Here is a 17,843-nt window from a genome sequence, read left to right on the forward strand (position 1 = left end):
TAATTACTTTTAATGTTTAATGAAGCTAGAACTTTAAAACTAGATCATTTATTTATCTTTAAAAATGTTGTCTCCCAGGTCTCCCGTGTGGATGGGACTGTGGACAGTGCCCCCTGTCTGAAGCTGACCCATAAGACCTTTGGCTCGCAGAACGCCAATACCGATATGCTGTTCCTCAGACTCAGCATGCCTGTGCAGTTCCACGAGACCTTCAAGATACAGGCAGGCACCACCCCTCTTACCCGTGCCCTCACCATACCCGAGGAGGAAGTGGTAGTGGTGGAGCCCGACTCAGAGTTTGAAGTTCTGAAAAAGTCTGCCAGCCGCAAGGAGCAGGAGGAGGAAAAGAAGGAGTCGTCTGTACCTAAGGAGATCTCTGTGGAAAATGAGAAAGACACAGTGTCAGAAAAGGGAAAGAAAAAAGGGTAAGTGTAGCAGGTTGTGTCTTTAGAGAGGAGGAGCCTGCAGAATATTAAAAGTGCAGATTATTATGTAAAGAATTTATCTATCCTCTCAACGTAAAACAAAACATGGGTCAGAGAAGAGCATCCCATCCCCACTAATTGAGACTCTTGAATTGGGAATTGCTCAAAAGTCAGTTTTGATAATTTTTTTAAAAACTTGATATCAAATTACAAACTGTCTCCTAAACAGCATTGCATATGCCTCCATCCAGAAACAGCTAGACTCAGCTCAGCAATAGACAGTTTTCCTCTTTTGTCCCTTTGTTTTTTTACTTTGTTTTTGTAAAAAAAAAGTGCTAGTGCTTGTGCTACATGCAGTTCACTGATGTTACATTATGTAGTTTCAGTTAAGTTCTTCAAAAATTACCTGAATATCATTTAGCAGTAAGCTACGTTTTCTAGTGCCACCTTAAGATTTAAGTGTCCATTTCTAAAAAATAAACCTCAAATATATGTTATCTTCTGTGCACATTAGATTCTTCTCCAAGGCCAAGAAGGCTGCCATGACACCTCTCGCCCCTCCTCCTGCCCCTCCAATGGTGCCACGTTTGGTGGAAGATGTGGTCCCGGATGACAGAGATGACCGTGAGATCATCCTGAATACCACCACTGTGAGCTAAACATTATCCTCTACTAATGCTCTATTTAGACCACATGTCAAAATTATCCCTCCAGTTTGTTCAACGTCCATGGATCAGGCTGGCATGATTTGCTGAGCCTGCTCTTTGGGATTTTACTGTATATTAGGTTGCATCATACTACTTAAGTTATTATAGTATCTCTAGATAATCCAATATTACTGCTCGTAGATGTCTCTCTCAGATGTCTTCTTGTAATAGTCTTATTTTCTTCCTTATTTTATTTTTCTGTTTTCAGTATTACTATTCTGTAAGGATCTTTGCTGGGCAGGAGCCTTCTGGTGTGTGGGTTGGCTGGGTCACCCCTGACTATCACCAGTATGATCCAACCTTTGACCTCTCCAAAGTGCGCAGCGTCACTGTTACTGTGGGAGATGACAAAGGCAACATACATGACAGGTTAGTCTTTCCCACATTTTAATTGTATTTTATTTACAAGAGTAATACCAATATTTCTAAATGGTAAGACTATGTATTTATTATTTATTCAATCTTGGTTTAATATGTAAAAAAAAAGTGATAAAGGCTAGCTGTTTCATTCACATGCTGGTGGGAGTATGGACAAACAGTAAGCAGTAAGAAATGACAAAAATGCATTGTTCTAATTTGTAATTATCTAGGGATGTATAGCTGAGTGTCAACGGCACCTCAAGGGTAGTTGTCAAGGAGATGAGGATGTTTCTGTTTCTAATTTTACATTATATTTGAACTGCTTGTCAGTAATTTAAACCAGCTACATTTTGCCACCAACCTCTCTCTTAGATCTACCTAATCCTGGCTATCAGAATAAGTAACAGCAGTAGTGAAGCAATAAGAAACTTGATACTGTCTTTTATAGCCTGTGGTGTCCCCCAAGGTTCAATACGTGGTCCCCTTCTTTTCACCATTTATATGTTTTGTTTATGCCACATTATCCAAAAATACAACATCTCTTTCCACTGGTATACTGACAACGCCCAGTTACCTTTAACTGTAAATAACAGACTAAAAAAACAGCCTCCAGGACATTTACTCAGAACTTTCAAACTTTCAGAACTTTAAGTCAACTTAGTAAGAGTTGGTTGTCTTATTTTCCATTTTCTTTATTCTCCCCTTTGTTTTGTTATTGTCTCTATGTGCTGTAAAGCACTTTAAATCAACTGTACAGTGGTTCAATTGCCATATATATGAGAAAAGTTGGGATGAGGTTTAACATAGCAGTGTGTTTGCTGTTTCTCTGCAGTATGAAGCACAGTAACTGTTACATGGTGTGGGGAGGGGACCTGGTCAGCAATCAGCAGACCCGCTTTAGTCAGGAGGACATGGTCGTTGGCTGCTTGGTCGACCTGGCAACAGGTCTCATGACCTTTACAGCCAACGGAAAGGAGATTAACACCTTCTACCAGGTAAGGAAAGGCTACACAGTATAGGTTGTTTTTGTATTTGTATTTGTGTTTTTCAGACTGAACTTCAAATGAGTCTGGATGAGTTATGTTACACTGTGGAGCTGTATAACCAGAGGTGGTTTATTTCAGGTGGAGCCCAACACCAAGCTGTTCCCTGCCGTCTTCGTTCAGCCCTCCAATCAGAACATGGTGCAGTTGGAGCTGGGCAAACTCAAGGTCAGAAACTAGCATAAATTTTTTCTGAAAGTCATTTTTTCTCTTCTGATTCAGCTTCTCCAACTACCTTGCTTTTTTGATATTCTTCCTGCCTACTTACTCTCATACCCCATTCAGATCTACATCAAACTTACGTTGTTGGTTTATCTAAATGGGTCAACCAACCCTGCCACCCGGCCCTCCTCCTTCCTTCCTTCCTTTTCAAGTTTCATTATTTACTTGTTTTTTGTCTTTCTATAATTGTCTATACCTCCTCCCCTCTTGCTCTTTCTCCCTCTCAGAACATCATGCCCATCTCGGCAGCCATGTTCCGCAGCGAGCGTAAGAACCCGGTCCCCCAGTGCCCTCCCAGGCTGGATGTCCAGATGCTGACCCCAGTTATCTGGAGTCGTATGCCCAATCATTTCCTCAACCCGGAGGTGGGCAGAGTGAGTGAGAGGTTGGGCTGGGTGGTGGAATGTACTGAACCTCTCATCATGATGGCTCTGCACATCCCAGAGGAGAACAGGTCAGAGACAGTAGTCCCAGCAGGCAGTCTGCAAGTAATTGGTTTCCAACATTTCCTACAGTCATTCCAAGTGATTTAGTATTTTTCCACAGCATGTGCCAGGGTTAAAAGTTAAAACTTTAAATGAATAGGAATTAAAATGAGCAATTTGCTTTTCAAAATGGGGCAAGATTCATCACTACAACATATTACATTTTTTGTATGAAAGTGTGATTTGTGGAGAGAATTTTTTATGGATTTACTTTAAAAAAATGTATTTATTTTATTTTATTTATTCATTTTTTTCAGCATTATGATAATTGCTCACTCCTGCTACCTGATCAGTTTTGATCTTTGAGTCTGTGCTTGTTTCTCAGGTGTATTGACATCCTGGAGCTGTCGGAGCGTCAGGATCTGATGACGTTCCACTACCACACCCTCATGCTCTACTGCGCTGTGTGTGCACTTGGCAATAACCGAGTGGCTCATGCCCTGTGCAGCCATGTGGATGAATCCCAGCTTTTCTACGCCATCGAGAATACCTACTTGCCCGGACCTCTCCGTAGCGGCTACTACGACCTGCTTATCAGCATTCACCTGGAGTCTGCCAAACGGGCACGCCTGGGCACCAACAGGGAGTTTATCGTCCCTATGTCTCAAGAGACTCTGAGCATCAAGCTGTATCCTGATGCAAAGAAGGCCCATTCTCTCCCTGGTGTTGGTCTCACCACCTGCTTACGGCCCAAGTTGCATTTTTCATCCATCAACTTTGTCGGCACGGACCCTGACCTGTACACCCTTAGTCCTGTTTTCCCCCTGCAGGTAAGAGACAAGAGACAGGTTGCAGTGGAAAAATATGATAAAGCTTTTGTTGCCTTTTGCTTATTTTTATCTCTTCCCCTTAGGAGCTGAAGACCAAGGCGATTAGCATGTTAACAGAGGCTGTGCTGGATGGTAGCCAAGCTATGCGGGATCCAGTAGGAGGCAGTGTGGAGTTCCACTTTGTCCCAATCCTGAAGCTGATCAGTACCTTGCTCATTATGGGCATCTTCAACGACGAGGACACCAAGCACATCCTCAAGATGATCGATCCAAATGTTTTCAGTGGAAAGGAAGAGGAGGAGGAAGGAGAGAAAGCTGAGGAGGGTGAAGGAGAAACTGAGGAAGCGAAGGAGGAGGAAACAGAGGAGGAGACTGAGGCCGAGCTTGAGGACGAAGGGGTCGGTGATGAGGAAGAGGAGGAGCTGAAAGATTTAGAAAAAGGAGAACATAAGGAGGGAGAAGCTGAGCCTAAGGAGGAAGGAGAAGAGGAGAAGGAGGAGGGAGAGGCCGAAGGAGGAAAAGTGGATGGAGAGATGGCGGAGGAGGAGAAGGAGGCAGAGGCAATGGAGGCAGAAGCAAAAGAGGAGGAGGAGGGTCTGGAAGAGGGATTACTCCAGATGAAGCTACCAGAGTCTGTCAAACTGCAGGTCATTTTGATATTTAAACACTGCCTGCAATTCATCTGTAGGCATCTGCACATTATTCTTATCCTTAAAATATCTGTTAATGTTTAACAAATTATATATCTTAAACTCTTATTCCTATCTTATCTACCTCTCCCAGATGTGCACACTCCTGCAGTACTTCTGCGACTGTGAGCTGCGACACAGAGTGGAAGCCATTGTGGCCTATTCAGACCAGTTTGTTCATGATATTCAGAGCAACCAACGTGTTCGTTACAATCTGTTAATGAGAGCCTTCACCATGTCTGCTGCAGAGACTGCACGTAGGACCCGCGAGTTCCGTTCACCACCACAGGACCAGGTATTGATTCTTATTTTTAACCAGAAAGAATGACCAAATACGTGTATGTGTTATGGAGTTTGAATTTGAATTGGATAATATTCCTCCCCCGAGTCATACATTGACACCTAATTTCTTAGGAAAGTGAGAACTGACATTGAGATGGGCTTGTACCAAAAATCCTGATGGTTGGTTTTTGAGATCTGATATGAAGCTTTGGCATCAGATGTTATGTCACATGTGTCATGGAGAACACAAGAACAAGATACACATTCTGTATTGCGAAAGACCCTAAGAAACCCCGGGAAATATATGAAAATGCCTCATGCAAAACGAGAAGAAGCAAAACAGACACAATATGCTAATGGGGTTGTCTTACTGTGTTCCTCTTCAAGGTTCTTTTGCTTACCAACTTTAAGCATGGTCCAGAAGATGAGGATTGTCCAGTGCCTGAGGAGGTGCGGGACACTCTGGGACAGTTCCACAATGACCTCCTGCTTCACTGTGGTGAGAAATTCTTTAAAGAGCCTGTGTATTTTTTTTTTACTCTGCAGGTGTGAATTACTTTTTATGTAAAGTATTTTAGTACTCTTAATGCTGACTTCCCATTTTTCACATAGGTATACATATTGAGGAGGAGGCAGAGGAGGAAGAGGTGGACACCTCACTGGGGGGCAGACTCCTCAGTCTGATTGACAAGATCAAGAGCTTGCGCAAGAAGAAGGAGGAGGAGAAGACAGAGGTCGAGGAGGAACCAAAACCCAGTAAGAGTAACAGCCAAATCACTTGTTAAATATTTCAAGGGCTTGATTAATTGGCAACTTCAGTCCAAAAATAGCAAAATCAGCCTTTATAAATCCATAACAATCTAACACATGATATTACACAACAGACATACTGTAGCTCTCTGTGTCCACTTCACCAAGGCACCCTTCAGGAACTGATCTCCCACACCATGATCCACTGGGCCCAAGAGTCATTCATTCAGAACCCTGAGCTGGTACGTCTGATGTTCAGCCTGCTCCACAGGCAGTATGACGGCCTCGGCGAGCTGATCCGAGCTCTGCCCAAAGCCTACGCCATCAATGCCGTGTCTGTTCAGGACACCATGGACCTACTCGAGTGTTTGGGACAGATACGTTCGCTGCTTATTGTTCAGATGGGCCCAGAAGAGGAGCGGCTCATGATCCAGAGCATTGGGTCAGTGTGGGGGTGATGATATGTACTTTTAATGCATCTGTAGTTGTGATAAAGATGGGAGGTGTGATATTGATTTCAATATTTTAATATTATATGTCATATTTTCCCTTTAGTAATATATTTTTGTTAAATGGTTCAGGCTCTTTAAAGGCTCTCTGGGGTTCAGGCTCTTTGGTCCCTCCAAAGAGCCCTAAAATCTCATCTGTAATTGTTTTCCAACGTGTCATCAGAACTTAACCCTTTCAAATTATGTGAGTAAAGAAATGTAACATGAATCTGATTGAATCTGTAATTTTTCCAGGAACATCATGAACAACAAGGTGTTCTACCAACACCCCAATCTGATGAGAGCTCTTGGTATGCACGAGACCGTCATGGAGGTGATGGTCAATGTCTTGGGCGGAGGAGGAGACTCAAAGGTAACTGGGATGATTTTCAGTTTGTTTTGTTCATCTATCTTATTCGGTCTCTTGTTGGACACTTGATGTCATTGTTGGAGTCTGCACCATAGCCCTACACAGTACAACCTATAATCTTTTCACTCTCCAGGAGATTCGATTCCCCCAAATGGTGACCAACTGCTGTCGTTTCCTGTGTTACTTCTGTCGTATCAGCCGACAGAACCAGCGCTCCATGTTTGACCATCTGAGCTACCTTCTACAGAACAGCGGCATCGGCTTGGGTCAGTGTCAGCCACCGATCACACTGTTTGCCGTACATAGGTCAACTTTTTTTCTGTTTTTATTCAAAAAAGTGGATTTATCTGTATTTATTTTGAATATTTAAAGGCAGGTAAAAATCTCCATAATCAGAGGCCCTGTTCACTGGAAACTGCTGTGAAATGTTTCCCCTTACAGCAGAAAACAAAAAAAACTGTTATTAGGCAAAGAACAAACAAATATAGACTTACTGTGTTTATTTTACATTTGCAGGCATGCGTGGGTCCACACCTCTGGATGTGGCTGCAGCTTCCTGCATTGACAACAATGAGCTGGCCTTGGCTCTACAAGAGCAGGACCTGGAAATGGTTTGAGAAAATAAAAAATGACAAGAAAGAAAAACATAAAATGGCACAGTGGACTTGTTAGTTTATAATCTCTCTCATGGTGATATAGGTGGTGACATACTTGGCGGGCTGCGGGCTGCAGATGTGTCCAATGCTCCTTTCTAAGGGCTACCCTGACATCGGCTGGAACCCCTGTGGGGGAGAGAGATACTTGGACTTCCTCCGTTTTGCTGTCTTTGTTAATGGTCAGCACCCTCATATAATGATTACGTTTGCAGTTTTGAGTTGTAAGCAACTGTCACTAACATTTACACACCTGTTCCTCACAGGAGAGAGTGTGGAGGAGAATGCCAATGTTGTGGTGCGTCTGCTCATCCGTCGGCCTGAGTGCTTTGGTCCAGCCCTAAGAGGAGAGGGCGGTAATGGTCTGCTGGCTGCCATGGAGGAGGCCATCAAGATCTCAGAGGATCCAGCAAGGGATGGACCCACTGTCAAAAAAGACAGACGCTTCATGTAAGTGATGGCACAGTAGGTACAATACGTGCATACACGCTCATTCACCTTTCAGTTTGTATTTACAAAATGGGATCAAGCTGCACTGATTGACTCAACAAATAACAATCTAGACAAATGAATTGTTGTGTATTGTTTTTGTTTTTTTTAAAACTACGCCAGGCATAAGCAGTTCTAGATAGTTATAATATGTAGGTATAAAAGGTGTTTTCTTGATTGACAGGTTTGGTGGTGAGGAACAGCAGGAGGAGAACCGTGTACATCTGGGAAATGCCATCATGTCCTTCTACTCAGCCCTTATTGATCTGCTGGGTCGCTGCGCGCCTGAGATGCATGTGTGTAGAACGGCTTTTCACACCATTGATTTCTCTTAAGCCTCCAGACACATTGGTTCAGTATGTGGTTGATGAGCAGTGGTTAGTCTCATACAGTATGTCTTAAATGTTCATATCTACAGCTGATCCAAGCAGGCAAGGGTGAGGCTCTAAGAATTAGGGCCATCCTGAGGTCTCTGGTGCCCATAGAGGATCTGGTGGGAGTCATCAGCTTGCCTGTGCAGATTCCTGCCTATGGCAAAGGTTAGATTTTAAGTTGGAATCATGAATGGACACACTGTGTAAATGTATAATATTTGGGCATATTTTGGCATCCTCCTGCATATATGATTTCTTCTGTCAAAACCACAGATGGTCAGATTATTGAGCCTAAGATGTCAGCCAGTTTTGTGCCAGATCACAAGGCCTCCATGGTGCTGTTCCTTGATAGAGTGTATGGTATTGAAAACCAGGACTTCTTGCTTCATGTGCTGGAGGTTGGCTTCCTGCCTGACATGAGAGCTGCAGCCTCTCTGGACACGGTGAGTAGGAAAAGACAAAGACAACAACTTAAACAGCAAGGGAAATTTCACTTCTGTCTACTTCAGAAATCTACATGTTGATGTGACTTACTATCCACCTGTCTCCAAATAAAAAAAAAAAAGTTTTTCTGTCTTCCTCTCTGATTATAGGTGGCATTCAGTACGACTGAAATGGCCTTGGCACTGAACCGCTACCTCTGTTCGGCTGTTCTGCCTCTGCTCACCAAGTGTGCCCCATTGTTTGCTGGGACGGAGCACCGGGCCATCATGATCGACTCCATGCTCCACACCATCTATCGTTTGTCCCGCGGCCGAGCTCTCACCAAGGCTCAGAGGGACGTCATTGAGGAGTGCCTCATGTCGCTCTGCAAGTCAGTACTAATCCCAATCTCTCTATTTAAAAAATGTAAGTGATAATTTGGCATCTGAGTGATTATAATAATAAATAACATTTTTAGATTGTATTAATTTAACGTTTATTTGACCAGGAAGTCTCTTGAGATCTAACTAGAATGGCAAAATAGTTAACATCAGAACACACAGACACGTGAACACGTACATTTGCGTAAACATATTGCTCAATAATATAGGACCCCAAAAGTACATGAAACAGTATCTCATTTTAAATAGTTACATTCCTCATAAAGCATTTTGATGACCTTCACAGGTACCTTCGACCCTCCATGCTGCAGCATCTGCTTAGACGGCTGGTATTTGATGTGCCCATTCTCAATGAATATGCAAAGATGCCTCTCAAGGTGTGCCTGCCATTTAATTTTATTGTATTTGTTTTATTGTATTTTGTAACAATGGAAAATTATATTGAATAGAACAGAATTTAAGAAATAAAAAGACATATATATATATATATATATATATATATATATATATATATATATATATATATATATATATATATATATATATATATATATATATATATATATATACACATAATCTATCTACCCAATCTGTGTTTAAAATGCAATCAGTTCAAACAGAGATGGAAAAGATGAAAACAGTGATTATTGCATGTGCTAACAGCTGTTATATACAGATACAGTATTACTAGTAATTGATTACTTGTGAGTACCATGTATTAAAAAAATGTCCTTCTTTGTATTTCCCTCTGTGATTGAATTATTTCAGTTGTTGACCAATCACTATGAGCGATGTTGGAAGTACTACTGCTTGCCAAACGGATGGGCTAATTTCGGCGTGACCTCAGAGGAGGAGCTACATCTTTCTCGTAAACTCTTTTGGGGAATCTTTGAATCTTTGGCACACAAGGTGAGAGATAAATCTCTTGGTGTCCACTTTATACTGTACAATTACACAGGGTTAGAGCTCATGTCATCATCATCGTGACTTCTCTGATGTCATTCGACCTCTAGAAATTTGATGCAGAGCTCTTCAAGATCGCCATGCCCTGCCTCTGTGCTATAGCAGGAGCCATCCCGCCTGACTATGTGGATGCCACCTACTCCTCTCACACTGAGAAGAAGGCCTCTGTGGATGCCGAAGGCAACTTTGATCCCAAACCAGTGGAGACCACCAAGTGAGCAGGAAAATACAAGACAGTACAGAAATAATTCAAAGTTGACAACAGAAAAAAACCCTATAAATACATAATAATAGAGTTGGAATAAGTGTTTAATGTTCTTTAATGCACTATGATGCTGTAAACATAACAACAGCAAAACATTAATACATACATTTCATTTGAACTCTTGATTTTGCGTTGTTTTGTTATACCCTTGTTGATAATTTTGGAAGATGCTGTTTAGCTTCTGTGTTTAATGAGCAACTCATCAATCATGCATAGTTGTACTTTGACATTTGAACTTGGTTTTGAAACATTGCGAGTGAATTATTTGAAGCTTCTAATGCTATGACATTTTAAACTTTGAGTACTGTCATGAATATACATTAGCATCTCAATTTCAATGAAAAAAAAGCAGTAACTGTGAAGACGATGTGAGGGGACATATGACCTTAGCACTAACAGAGAATTACAGTGTAATTTCTATACGTAATTCACAGGTCACTACAAGCTAACAAAGGCATTCCAAAGTTAAATTTAGTTAATAGTGAGTGATATTCATAACCTGTGCAGTATTTAATATTAGTTCATCTATTCACAGCACCATCATCCCAGAGAGGCTGGATGCCTTCATCAACAAGTATGCAGAGCACACTCATGACAAATGGGCCTTTGAAAAGGTCAGTTATGAAAAATGCAAATCACATATAAATGAAGTGCCTGTTTGTTATTTGAAATTGTTAGTACTTTGTAATGATTATCTCATTGGTTAAATCAATTTTCAGATTCAGAACAACTGGACCTACGGAGAGGTGTTAGATGAGAATGCTAAGTCTCACCCAATGCTCCGGCCATACAAAACGTTCTCTGAAAAGGTAATGATTCGTAACCTTCTGTCTAGTCTGAATCCTGATAATCTGCGCACAGTTACTGAACTGTAACTAAGCTTTAAGATGTATTAGCCCAAATGTGCTTTTAGATCTGAGGAAGCTAGTATTGTTAAACCAGTATTACTTAGCCATTAACTTTTCATCTCTAATTCCTTGTGTTTAAGATCTTTACAGACATTCTAAATAGGCTCCCTGTTAATTTTTAAATCCTCTTCACTCTGTTTCTCAGGACAAGGAGATTTATCGTTGGCCCATCAAAGAATCTATCAAAGCCATGCTGGCCTGGGAGTGGACCTTGGAGAAAGCCAGGGACGGGGAGGGAGAAGTCGAGAAGAAGGTCGCCACACGCAAGATCTCCCAAACTGCTCAGGTGAAAGAGAGAAAAGTGAAAATCACTCTGTACTCTGGAGAATGTTTGATGCTGTGGTGCCTATTTGGGTATGTTGGAAAGGATGTTTTTTACACAAGGATACATAAAAGCAATGATGGATCTCTTACTGGTCTAGAGTGACTCAACATTTACTTGTTTCTATGTTCATCTATCTTGACCCCTATTATCAAGCCTAAATTATATTATTTAATATGGGAATAACGTAATAAAGTCGAACTAAGCTGTCCCTCCAGGACCACAAAATAGGGTGAAAATAATCTTGGACGTAATTAAATGGGTGAAACTTCTTCAGGGAACCTCCATGTATCCTCTAAGTAACTCAACCTCAAATAGAGAACCCCTGCCTATTTATTATATATGACTATATACGATACTCATGTTGTACTATACTACATATTATGATTTACTATATTACTACATTTTACCTTATATTTTATATTCCGGACTATATTATACTTGCCTTGTAATTTTGAATTTTGAGTTTCTATTCTTATTTTCATTTTATATACTTCTAATTATTTATTTTTTACTTTTCTCTGTTTATCTGTACTTATTTCTGTCCTTGTGCTGCTGCAACACCTGAATTTCCGCTCTGAGGATCAATAAAGGCTTATCTTACCTGATCTTTTCTGTCTTCAGGCCACTTACGATCCCAGTCATGGCTACAACCCTCAGCCAGTCGATATCGTAGGAATGGCCCTGTCCAGAGAGCTGCAGGTATGTATGTTACTGTCAGTCTTTCACAGCACTGATATGTCTCATATTTTGGTTAGACATTTGTCAGGAGTCTGACGATATAATTTTCTTACCCTCTCCATGCAGTCTATGGCTGAGCAGCTGGCTGAGAACTATCACAACACCTGGGGCAGGAAGAAGAAGCTGGAGCTACAGGCCAAAGGTAAGTGGGGTTTTCTATTACACATCCTCAACTGAGAATTTAGTTTTTAGTGGTAGTTGCTAGTTTGCAGTCTGTTGAGTACAAAAATGACTTGTGCTTCTGTTAGGTGGTGGCACCCATCCTTTGCTTGTGCCTTATGACACCCTGACGGCTAAAGAGAAGGCCAGGGACAGGGAGAAGGCCCAGGACCTGCTCAAGTTCCTCCAGCTCAATGGATATGCTGTGACAAGGTAAGCATGTTGTTCTCACCATTTCAGTTTAACATTAGTGTTTCCTCTAACAGTTCTGTCCATGTTTCTTTCTCTCTTTCTTTCATTTTTACTCCCTCTTCTCGCCATCCTCAGGGGACTGAAGGACATGGAACAGGACATTTCCTCCATTGAGAAGCGTTTTGCCTACGGCTTCCTCCAGAAGCTTCTTAAATGGATGGACATCGCCCAGGAGTTCATCGCTCATCTCGGTACTGTGGTTTGAGAGACAAAGGCTTCTCATGGGCGCAGCACTTTATTGTGTACCGTTTACTTCAGCATGCACCTTTTGACTGACAGCTTACTTATTTTTAATTTCTGTTTTTAACAGAGGCTGTGGTTAGCAGTGGTAGAGTGGAAAAGTCACCACATGAACAAGAGATCAAATTCTTTGCCAAGGTGAGCTGTTTGATGCTTTATTGAGTTCTCCTTTTGCTTGTCTACTTCTACAGGGAAGTCAGAGGTCATGAGTGCTGTAGTGACAGAACCTCACCTTAGAGTTCGTAAGAGTCTTGGTGAAATACACACAGATAAGATTCTTGCCAAAATTGGTGATTTAAAGATGGATCCTCCAGTTTCATCTGTCTTCTCTCTACGCCACCCTGCCGCCCTTAATGAACACAGAGAGATGGGGCCTGTTAATGGCATGGTAGTGTGTTTCTTAGGAAGTTATTATTTTCTGTAATGAATATTTCATCTTGGGTTGTTTTTTTTTATAGATTCTCTTGCCACTGGTAAATCAGTACTTCAAGAACCACTGCCTCTACTTCCTCTCCACTCCTGCTAAAGTCTTGGGTAGTGGAGGGCATTCCTCCAATAAGGAGAAGGAGATGATTGCAAGGTATGTGCAGTAAAAGCTTAGAAAAGGTTATTCAAAAGACTGGTTTGTTCTCTGAATTGTGTGACTTGAACTCTTTACCATGTACCTTTCCTTTAGTACAGTACTTTCGTGTGATAGTGTCTGTCCTCTCCTTCCTACATGTCTCTCCATCTCTCTCCTATTGTGCAATATCCTTTATATCCTTGACCTCCCTTTTGCTTTCTGTGTCACTTCAAACATCTTTCCTGCCCTGTTTCCCCTTACCGTCCTCCCTCCTTCTCCCTCCCTTTGCTCTTTTCTCGTCCTACCTCAGTATCTTCTGTAAGTTGGCTGCTTTGGTGAGGCACAGAGTATCTCTTTTTGGTAAGGAATCTGCATGGTGCCGTTATGCCCTCTCACCATCCTTGTCCCTTTGTATCCATTTTCCTGTCTAATTTCTTTTTATTTCTCCAGATCTTTTTCGCTTCATCTTCCTTCCTACCTTCCCATTTATATACTAATCAGCATTGTATCACAGATTCACATTTAGTCTATCCTCCCACACTCTCATAATGCTTCATACTCTTTAGCTCAGCTTTTGCTTGGCTTTGATGTTTTCTGCAACCTGGGGCTAGATTCACGACTAAAACTCTGTATATGGACAAAGACAGAAATATGCATAAGCATTCTTTTCGTCACCTTTTATAAAGCATGCCTGGTTCTGTTTTATAAATCTCAATCATTGTGGAACTGGGCGCACGTGCACAAGCCTAATTTCCACTCCCACTGTTAGCCATAAATAATGTATAAACACCCTTAAACATCCGTTTGCATATTGATACTTGTGCTGTTCCACCACTGATTAGACCTTTCAATGAGAAGAACGACAAAGAGTGCAATTTAACAGTGTCACATCGCTGAGATTCTCCAACAGCACCAGAACAGCTGTCATTACACGCAACCGTTATTCACAGCTGTGGCTATTTATAGCACCCACACCATTCATTTATCACATGTATCTGCAAACCATCATTGATGGTGATCTCTCAGTCATCATCAATCACTCATCATTCATTAAATGTCAAAAAGATGATCAATGATTAATTCATAGAGCTCATATTAAACAGACTTTATAAAGTGCTTCTCTTCAGGATCAAATTAAATGATCATTAACATGGGGAAATGATGGCTCAGATGTAAATGAAAAGAATGATAAAATTAATAATTAATTTATAAATGCGCCTTTGATGTCAACTGCAAAAATAATGTGTGCACATTCTCACAGCACTTTCGTCTTTTATTAATACTAGTTTATGTGTGGGAAATGCCGTATGCATGGTTTTTGTGCCTATGCATGCATCGTTCATACATCTGGCCCCAGGTGTTTTGAAAGTTGTCTTTTGTGCTTTTAAGGCGTAGACTCAGATTGGTACTCATAACTGAGGGTGATTTGAGCATGAATGTCTGTAGTAGTGTCAGGTATCCACAGACAGCATTGTACTGCAGCTCCGTGATGTGTTCTCAGCCTGACTTATATGAGGCAGAATATGTTTTATCCTCACCACCATGTGTCTTTAATAGTCACTCTTATGTAACCAGTCACTAGACACTGGCAAGCACTTTGCACTGATCCTGTGCCCTTTAGCTTGGCCCACCAGTGATACATGATAGTCAAAATGCACTACTGTTACTGATCCACCACTTGAAAAGTACCCAGTAGTCAGTAGTCAAACTACAGAATGGTGCTATTGCACTTAAGATATCAGTTTTTAACAGAGCATTTGGCGCAATATAGCAATATATGGTTCAGCCTTTCCATAATTACCTGTTTATGTTGTCTTGGTTATGTAATATACAGTATCTGTGATGAGTAAAAATGAATGGTTTTTATGTAATTTTTCAGCTTTGTCAATGTTTTTTAACACGCTCTACCGCTCTACACGCTCTGCCCTGTTTTCTGTTTTTAATATATAGCTTTTAAGATGAATAAATCAGGCTTTACAAAAAATTGAGCTCTTGTAGAAAGTGGATTTGTATAGTAGGACAACTCTGACAACACAACTTTGCTGTGCTGTTTTCAGGAACAGATGCATCTGCAGTGGTAAACTGTCTGCACATCCTCTCACGATCACTGGATGCCAGGTAACTCACAATCTATTCATATCACATCCCCAGCACATCCCCAGGCAGAAGGAAAATATAATAAATCTGAAATAATATATATTTTACTATTCTTTTGTGTCCTTCTTTTCAAGGACTGTTATGAAATCAGGCCCTGAGATTGTTAAGGCTGGCCTGCGTCAGTTCTTTGAGAGTGCTGCAGATGACATTGAGAAGATGGTTGAGAATCTGAAACTGGGCAAAGTGTCCAGTCGAAACCAGGTCAGAGACAGCACCATACTGCATTGTTTATACACTGTTGTTCATTTTTCATGTAAACTGATAGCTGTATTTGTGTATGTGTGTGTGTCCCTGTAGGTAAAGGGTGTGGCCCAGAACATCAACTACACCACCACTGCTCTGCTGCCAGTCCTCACTTCACTGTTTGACCACATCGCCCAGCACCAGTTTGGAGATGACGTCATGAGTGAGTAAAGTGCTTCTCTCCATTGAATTAACGGTTCATCATTTGCCCTTCATGGCTCTTGACTCATTAACACAAAGGACTGACTCAAAGCTAATGCAATGCTTCTCTTCTCTACATCCTCAGTTGATGACTTGCAAATATCCTGCTATCGTTTAATGTGCAGTATCTACTCTTTGGGCACAGTGAAGACTCCACATGCAGAGAAGTGAGTAGAGACCTCCGTGGATCAATGAAAGTCTAAAAACAAGTCCTTAACTAATTTGCATTTATATGGGATTTGATTATCAAGTCAAGTTCATTTAATTCATTTAAACACCAACAAAGTGTGTACAACATACAACACCCTCTATCCTTAGACCCTTGATTCACAGGAAAAACTGCATAAAGAGCCTTTAACTGGAAAAAGTGTGACTGTATGCTTTCAATGGTTGATTATGCATTGATTTTTACTTGGTTTTATGAAGACATGAGGATTTGTGTTTTTTTTTTGTCCTGTGCAGACAGCGACCAGCTCTTGGCGAGTGTTTGGCCCACTTAGCAGCTGCTATGCCAGTGGCCTTCCTTGAGCCAGCACTGAATGAGTTCAACATGTTTTCTGTTTACACCACCAAGACTCCCAGAGAGAGATCCAGTGGGTCTTAGCTTTTTACCTTGTTTTCCTCCCTAGCACAACAATTCCCTTACATTTGATTTATTGTGCTAATGTGTTAATGATTAATTGTTTGATGTCTACCGTCTCCCTCCTCAGTTCTGGGTCTTCCCAACCAAGTGGAGGAGCTGTGCCCTGACATCCCAGAGCTAGAGATCCTGATGAAGGAAATCCATGACATGGCAGAGTCTGGGGCTCGCTACACAGAAATGCCCCATGTGATTGAGATCACCCTGCCCATGTTGTGTAACTACCTCCCACGCTGGTGGGAGAGGGGCCCAGAGAATTTCCCCGAGCAGGAGGGTCAGCTCTGCACCTCTGTCACCTCCGAGCATCTTAACCAGCTGCTGGGTAGCATCATGAAGATTGTGGTTAACAACCTGGGTATAGATGAGGCCTCCTGGATGAAGCGATTGGCAGGTCAGTGAGCAGAAGATTTACAATCCGCCAGAAGGCTTTGAGGTGATGTGAGACATCTTCTGGCCACCATAGTGGACCTCTCTGATTGTGCCACCCATGGTTGCTTGTGAGGCAATTTCTTAGTATCAGTAGGAGGCCTCTTCAGTTTTCATAGTTAATTCTGTATTTTTTCAAAATAAGTCCTTATGATCCTTTATTACATTGATTTGTGAATCATAAATGTTGAAATGCTTGAATATGCTTTCATAGTGATTTTCATGCAAGTAGTATATGTATTATAAAGTATAGACAACTATATTTTCACATTTTGTACATCTCATATTCTGAGAAAACTACTCTCACTCTTAACTACTGCTGACAACCATTGATTCCTGTGTACCCCTTGTCCAGTGTTTGCCCAGCCCATTGTCAGCAGGGCTAAACCAGAGATGCTTAAATCCCACTTCATCCCTACCATGGAAAAGCTGAAGAAGCGCTCAGGGAAGGTGGTGGCAGAGGAGGATCAGCTGCGCATGGAGGGCAAGACAGAGGTGGACAGCGAAAATGGGACCATCCGAGATGAGTTTGCTGTTCTGTGTCGGGACCTGTATGCTCTCTACCCCTTGCTCATCCGCTACGTGGACAATAACAGGTAGCTAAACTTACCGATGACATGATAGATGTGTAGAACACATTATTGCTGTATATTGTTAGTATTACAGTTTAAAATTTACTTGACACTATTCTCCTGAGTGACTTGCGAGCATGATTCTTCTTTAAGAACACTTTGATGGACACACTATTACTGTATTTGATATGGAGACTAAACCACAACATCTGACATCACCAGCATGAAAACCTGGCCAGTTTTTATCTTCAAGTGGCAAAG

General features: G+C 41.5%; 1 protein-coding gene across 23 annotated transcripts in view; it reads left to right on the plus strand.

Moving 5' to 3' along the window:
* The window catches only part of ryr1b (ryanodine receptor 1b (skeletal)), an 82,939-nt gene that overhangs the window by 34,676 nt on the left and 30,420 nt on the right, over window positions 1-17,843 (plus strand). For all 23 annotated transcript variants that reach the window (XM_044202748.1, XM_044202749.1, XM_044202759.1 and 20 more), the window contains 41 exons: window positions 79-425; window positions 940-1,075; window positions 1,341-1,501; window positions 2,325-2,487; window positions 2,617-2,703; window positions 2,985-3,211; window positions 3,568-4,012; window positions 4,096-4,659; window positions 4,796-4,996; window positions 5,371-5,482; window positions 5,596-5,739; window positions 5,902-6,175; window positions 6,477-6,594; window positions 6,725-6,857; window positions 7,108-7,202; window positions 7,291-7,426; window positions 7,511-7,694; window positions 7,918-8,029; window positions 8,152-8,272; window positions 8,381-8,550; window positions 8,701-8,921; window positions 9,218-9,308; window positions 9,700-9,840; window positions 9,945-10,108; window positions 10,695-10,773; window positions 10,879-10,968; window positions 11,213-11,353; window positions 12,014-12,091; window positions 12,197-12,272; window positions 12,379-12,502; window positions 12,617-12,732; window positions 12,852-12,919; window positions 13,240-13,361; window positions 13,654-13,703; window positions 15,401-15,461; window positions 15,575-15,701; window positions 15,798-15,906; window positions 16,030-16,111; window positions 16,407-16,537; window positions 16,655-16,975; window positions 17,366-17,606. In XM_044202748.1, the coding sequence (XP_044058683.1) occupies window positions 79-425; window positions 940-1,075; window positions 1,341-1,501; window positions 2,325-2,487; window positions 2,617-2,703; window positions 2,985-3,211; window positions 3,568-4,012; window positions 4,096-4,659; window positions 4,796-4,996; window positions 5,371-5,482; window positions 5,596-5,739; window positions 5,902-6,175; window positions 6,477-6,594; window positions 6,725-6,857; window positions 7,108-7,202; window positions 7,291-7,426; window positions 7,511-7,694; window positions 7,918-8,029; window positions 8,152-8,272; window positions 8,381-8,550; window positions 8,701-8,921; window positions 9,218-9,308; window positions 9,700-9,840; window positions 9,945-10,108; window positions 10,695-10,773; window positions 10,879-10,968; window positions 11,213-11,353; window positions 12,014-12,091; window positions 12,197-12,272; window positions 12,379-12,502; window positions 12,617-12,732; window positions 12,852-12,919; window positions 13,240-13,361; window positions 13,654-13,703; window positions 15,401-15,461; window positions 15,575-15,701; window positions 15,798-15,906; window positions 16,030-16,111; window positions 16,407-16,537; window positions 16,655-16,975; window positions 17,366-17,606 (6,563 nt within the window). The remainder of the gene's footprint in view (window positions 1-78; window positions 426-939; window positions 1,076-1,340; window positions 1,502-2,324; window positions 2,488-2,616; window positions 2,704-2,984; window positions 3,212-3,567; window positions 4,013-4,095; window positions 4,660-4,795; window positions 4,997-5,370; window positions 5,483-5,595; window positions 5,740-5,901; window positions 6,176-6,476; window positions 6,595-6,724; window positions 6,858-7,107; window positions 7,203-7,290; window positions 7,427-7,510; window positions 7,695-7,917; window positions 8,030-8,151; window positions 8,273-8,380; window positions 8,551-8,700; window positions 8,922-9,217; window positions 9,309-9,699; window positions 9,841-9,944; window positions 10,109-10,694; window positions 10,774-10,878; window positions 10,969-11,212; window positions 11,354-12,013; window positions 12,092-12,196; window positions 12,273-12,378; window positions 12,503-12,616; window positions 12,733-12,851; window positions 12,920-13,239; window positions 13,362-13,653; window positions 13,704-15,400; window positions 15,462-15,574; window positions 15,702-15,797; window positions 15,907-16,029; window positions 16,112-16,406; window positions 16,538-16,654; window positions 16,976-17,365; window positions 17,607-17,843) is intronic.

Source organism: Siniperca chuatsi, linkage group LG7 (assembly GCF_020085105.1).
Source record: "Siniperca chuatsi isolate FFG_IHB_CAS linkage group LG7, ASM2008510v1, whole genome shotgun sequence".
Taxonomy (NCBI): Eukaryota; Metazoa; Chordata; class Actinopteri; order Centrarchiformes; family Sinipercidae; genus Siniperca; species Siniperca chuatsi.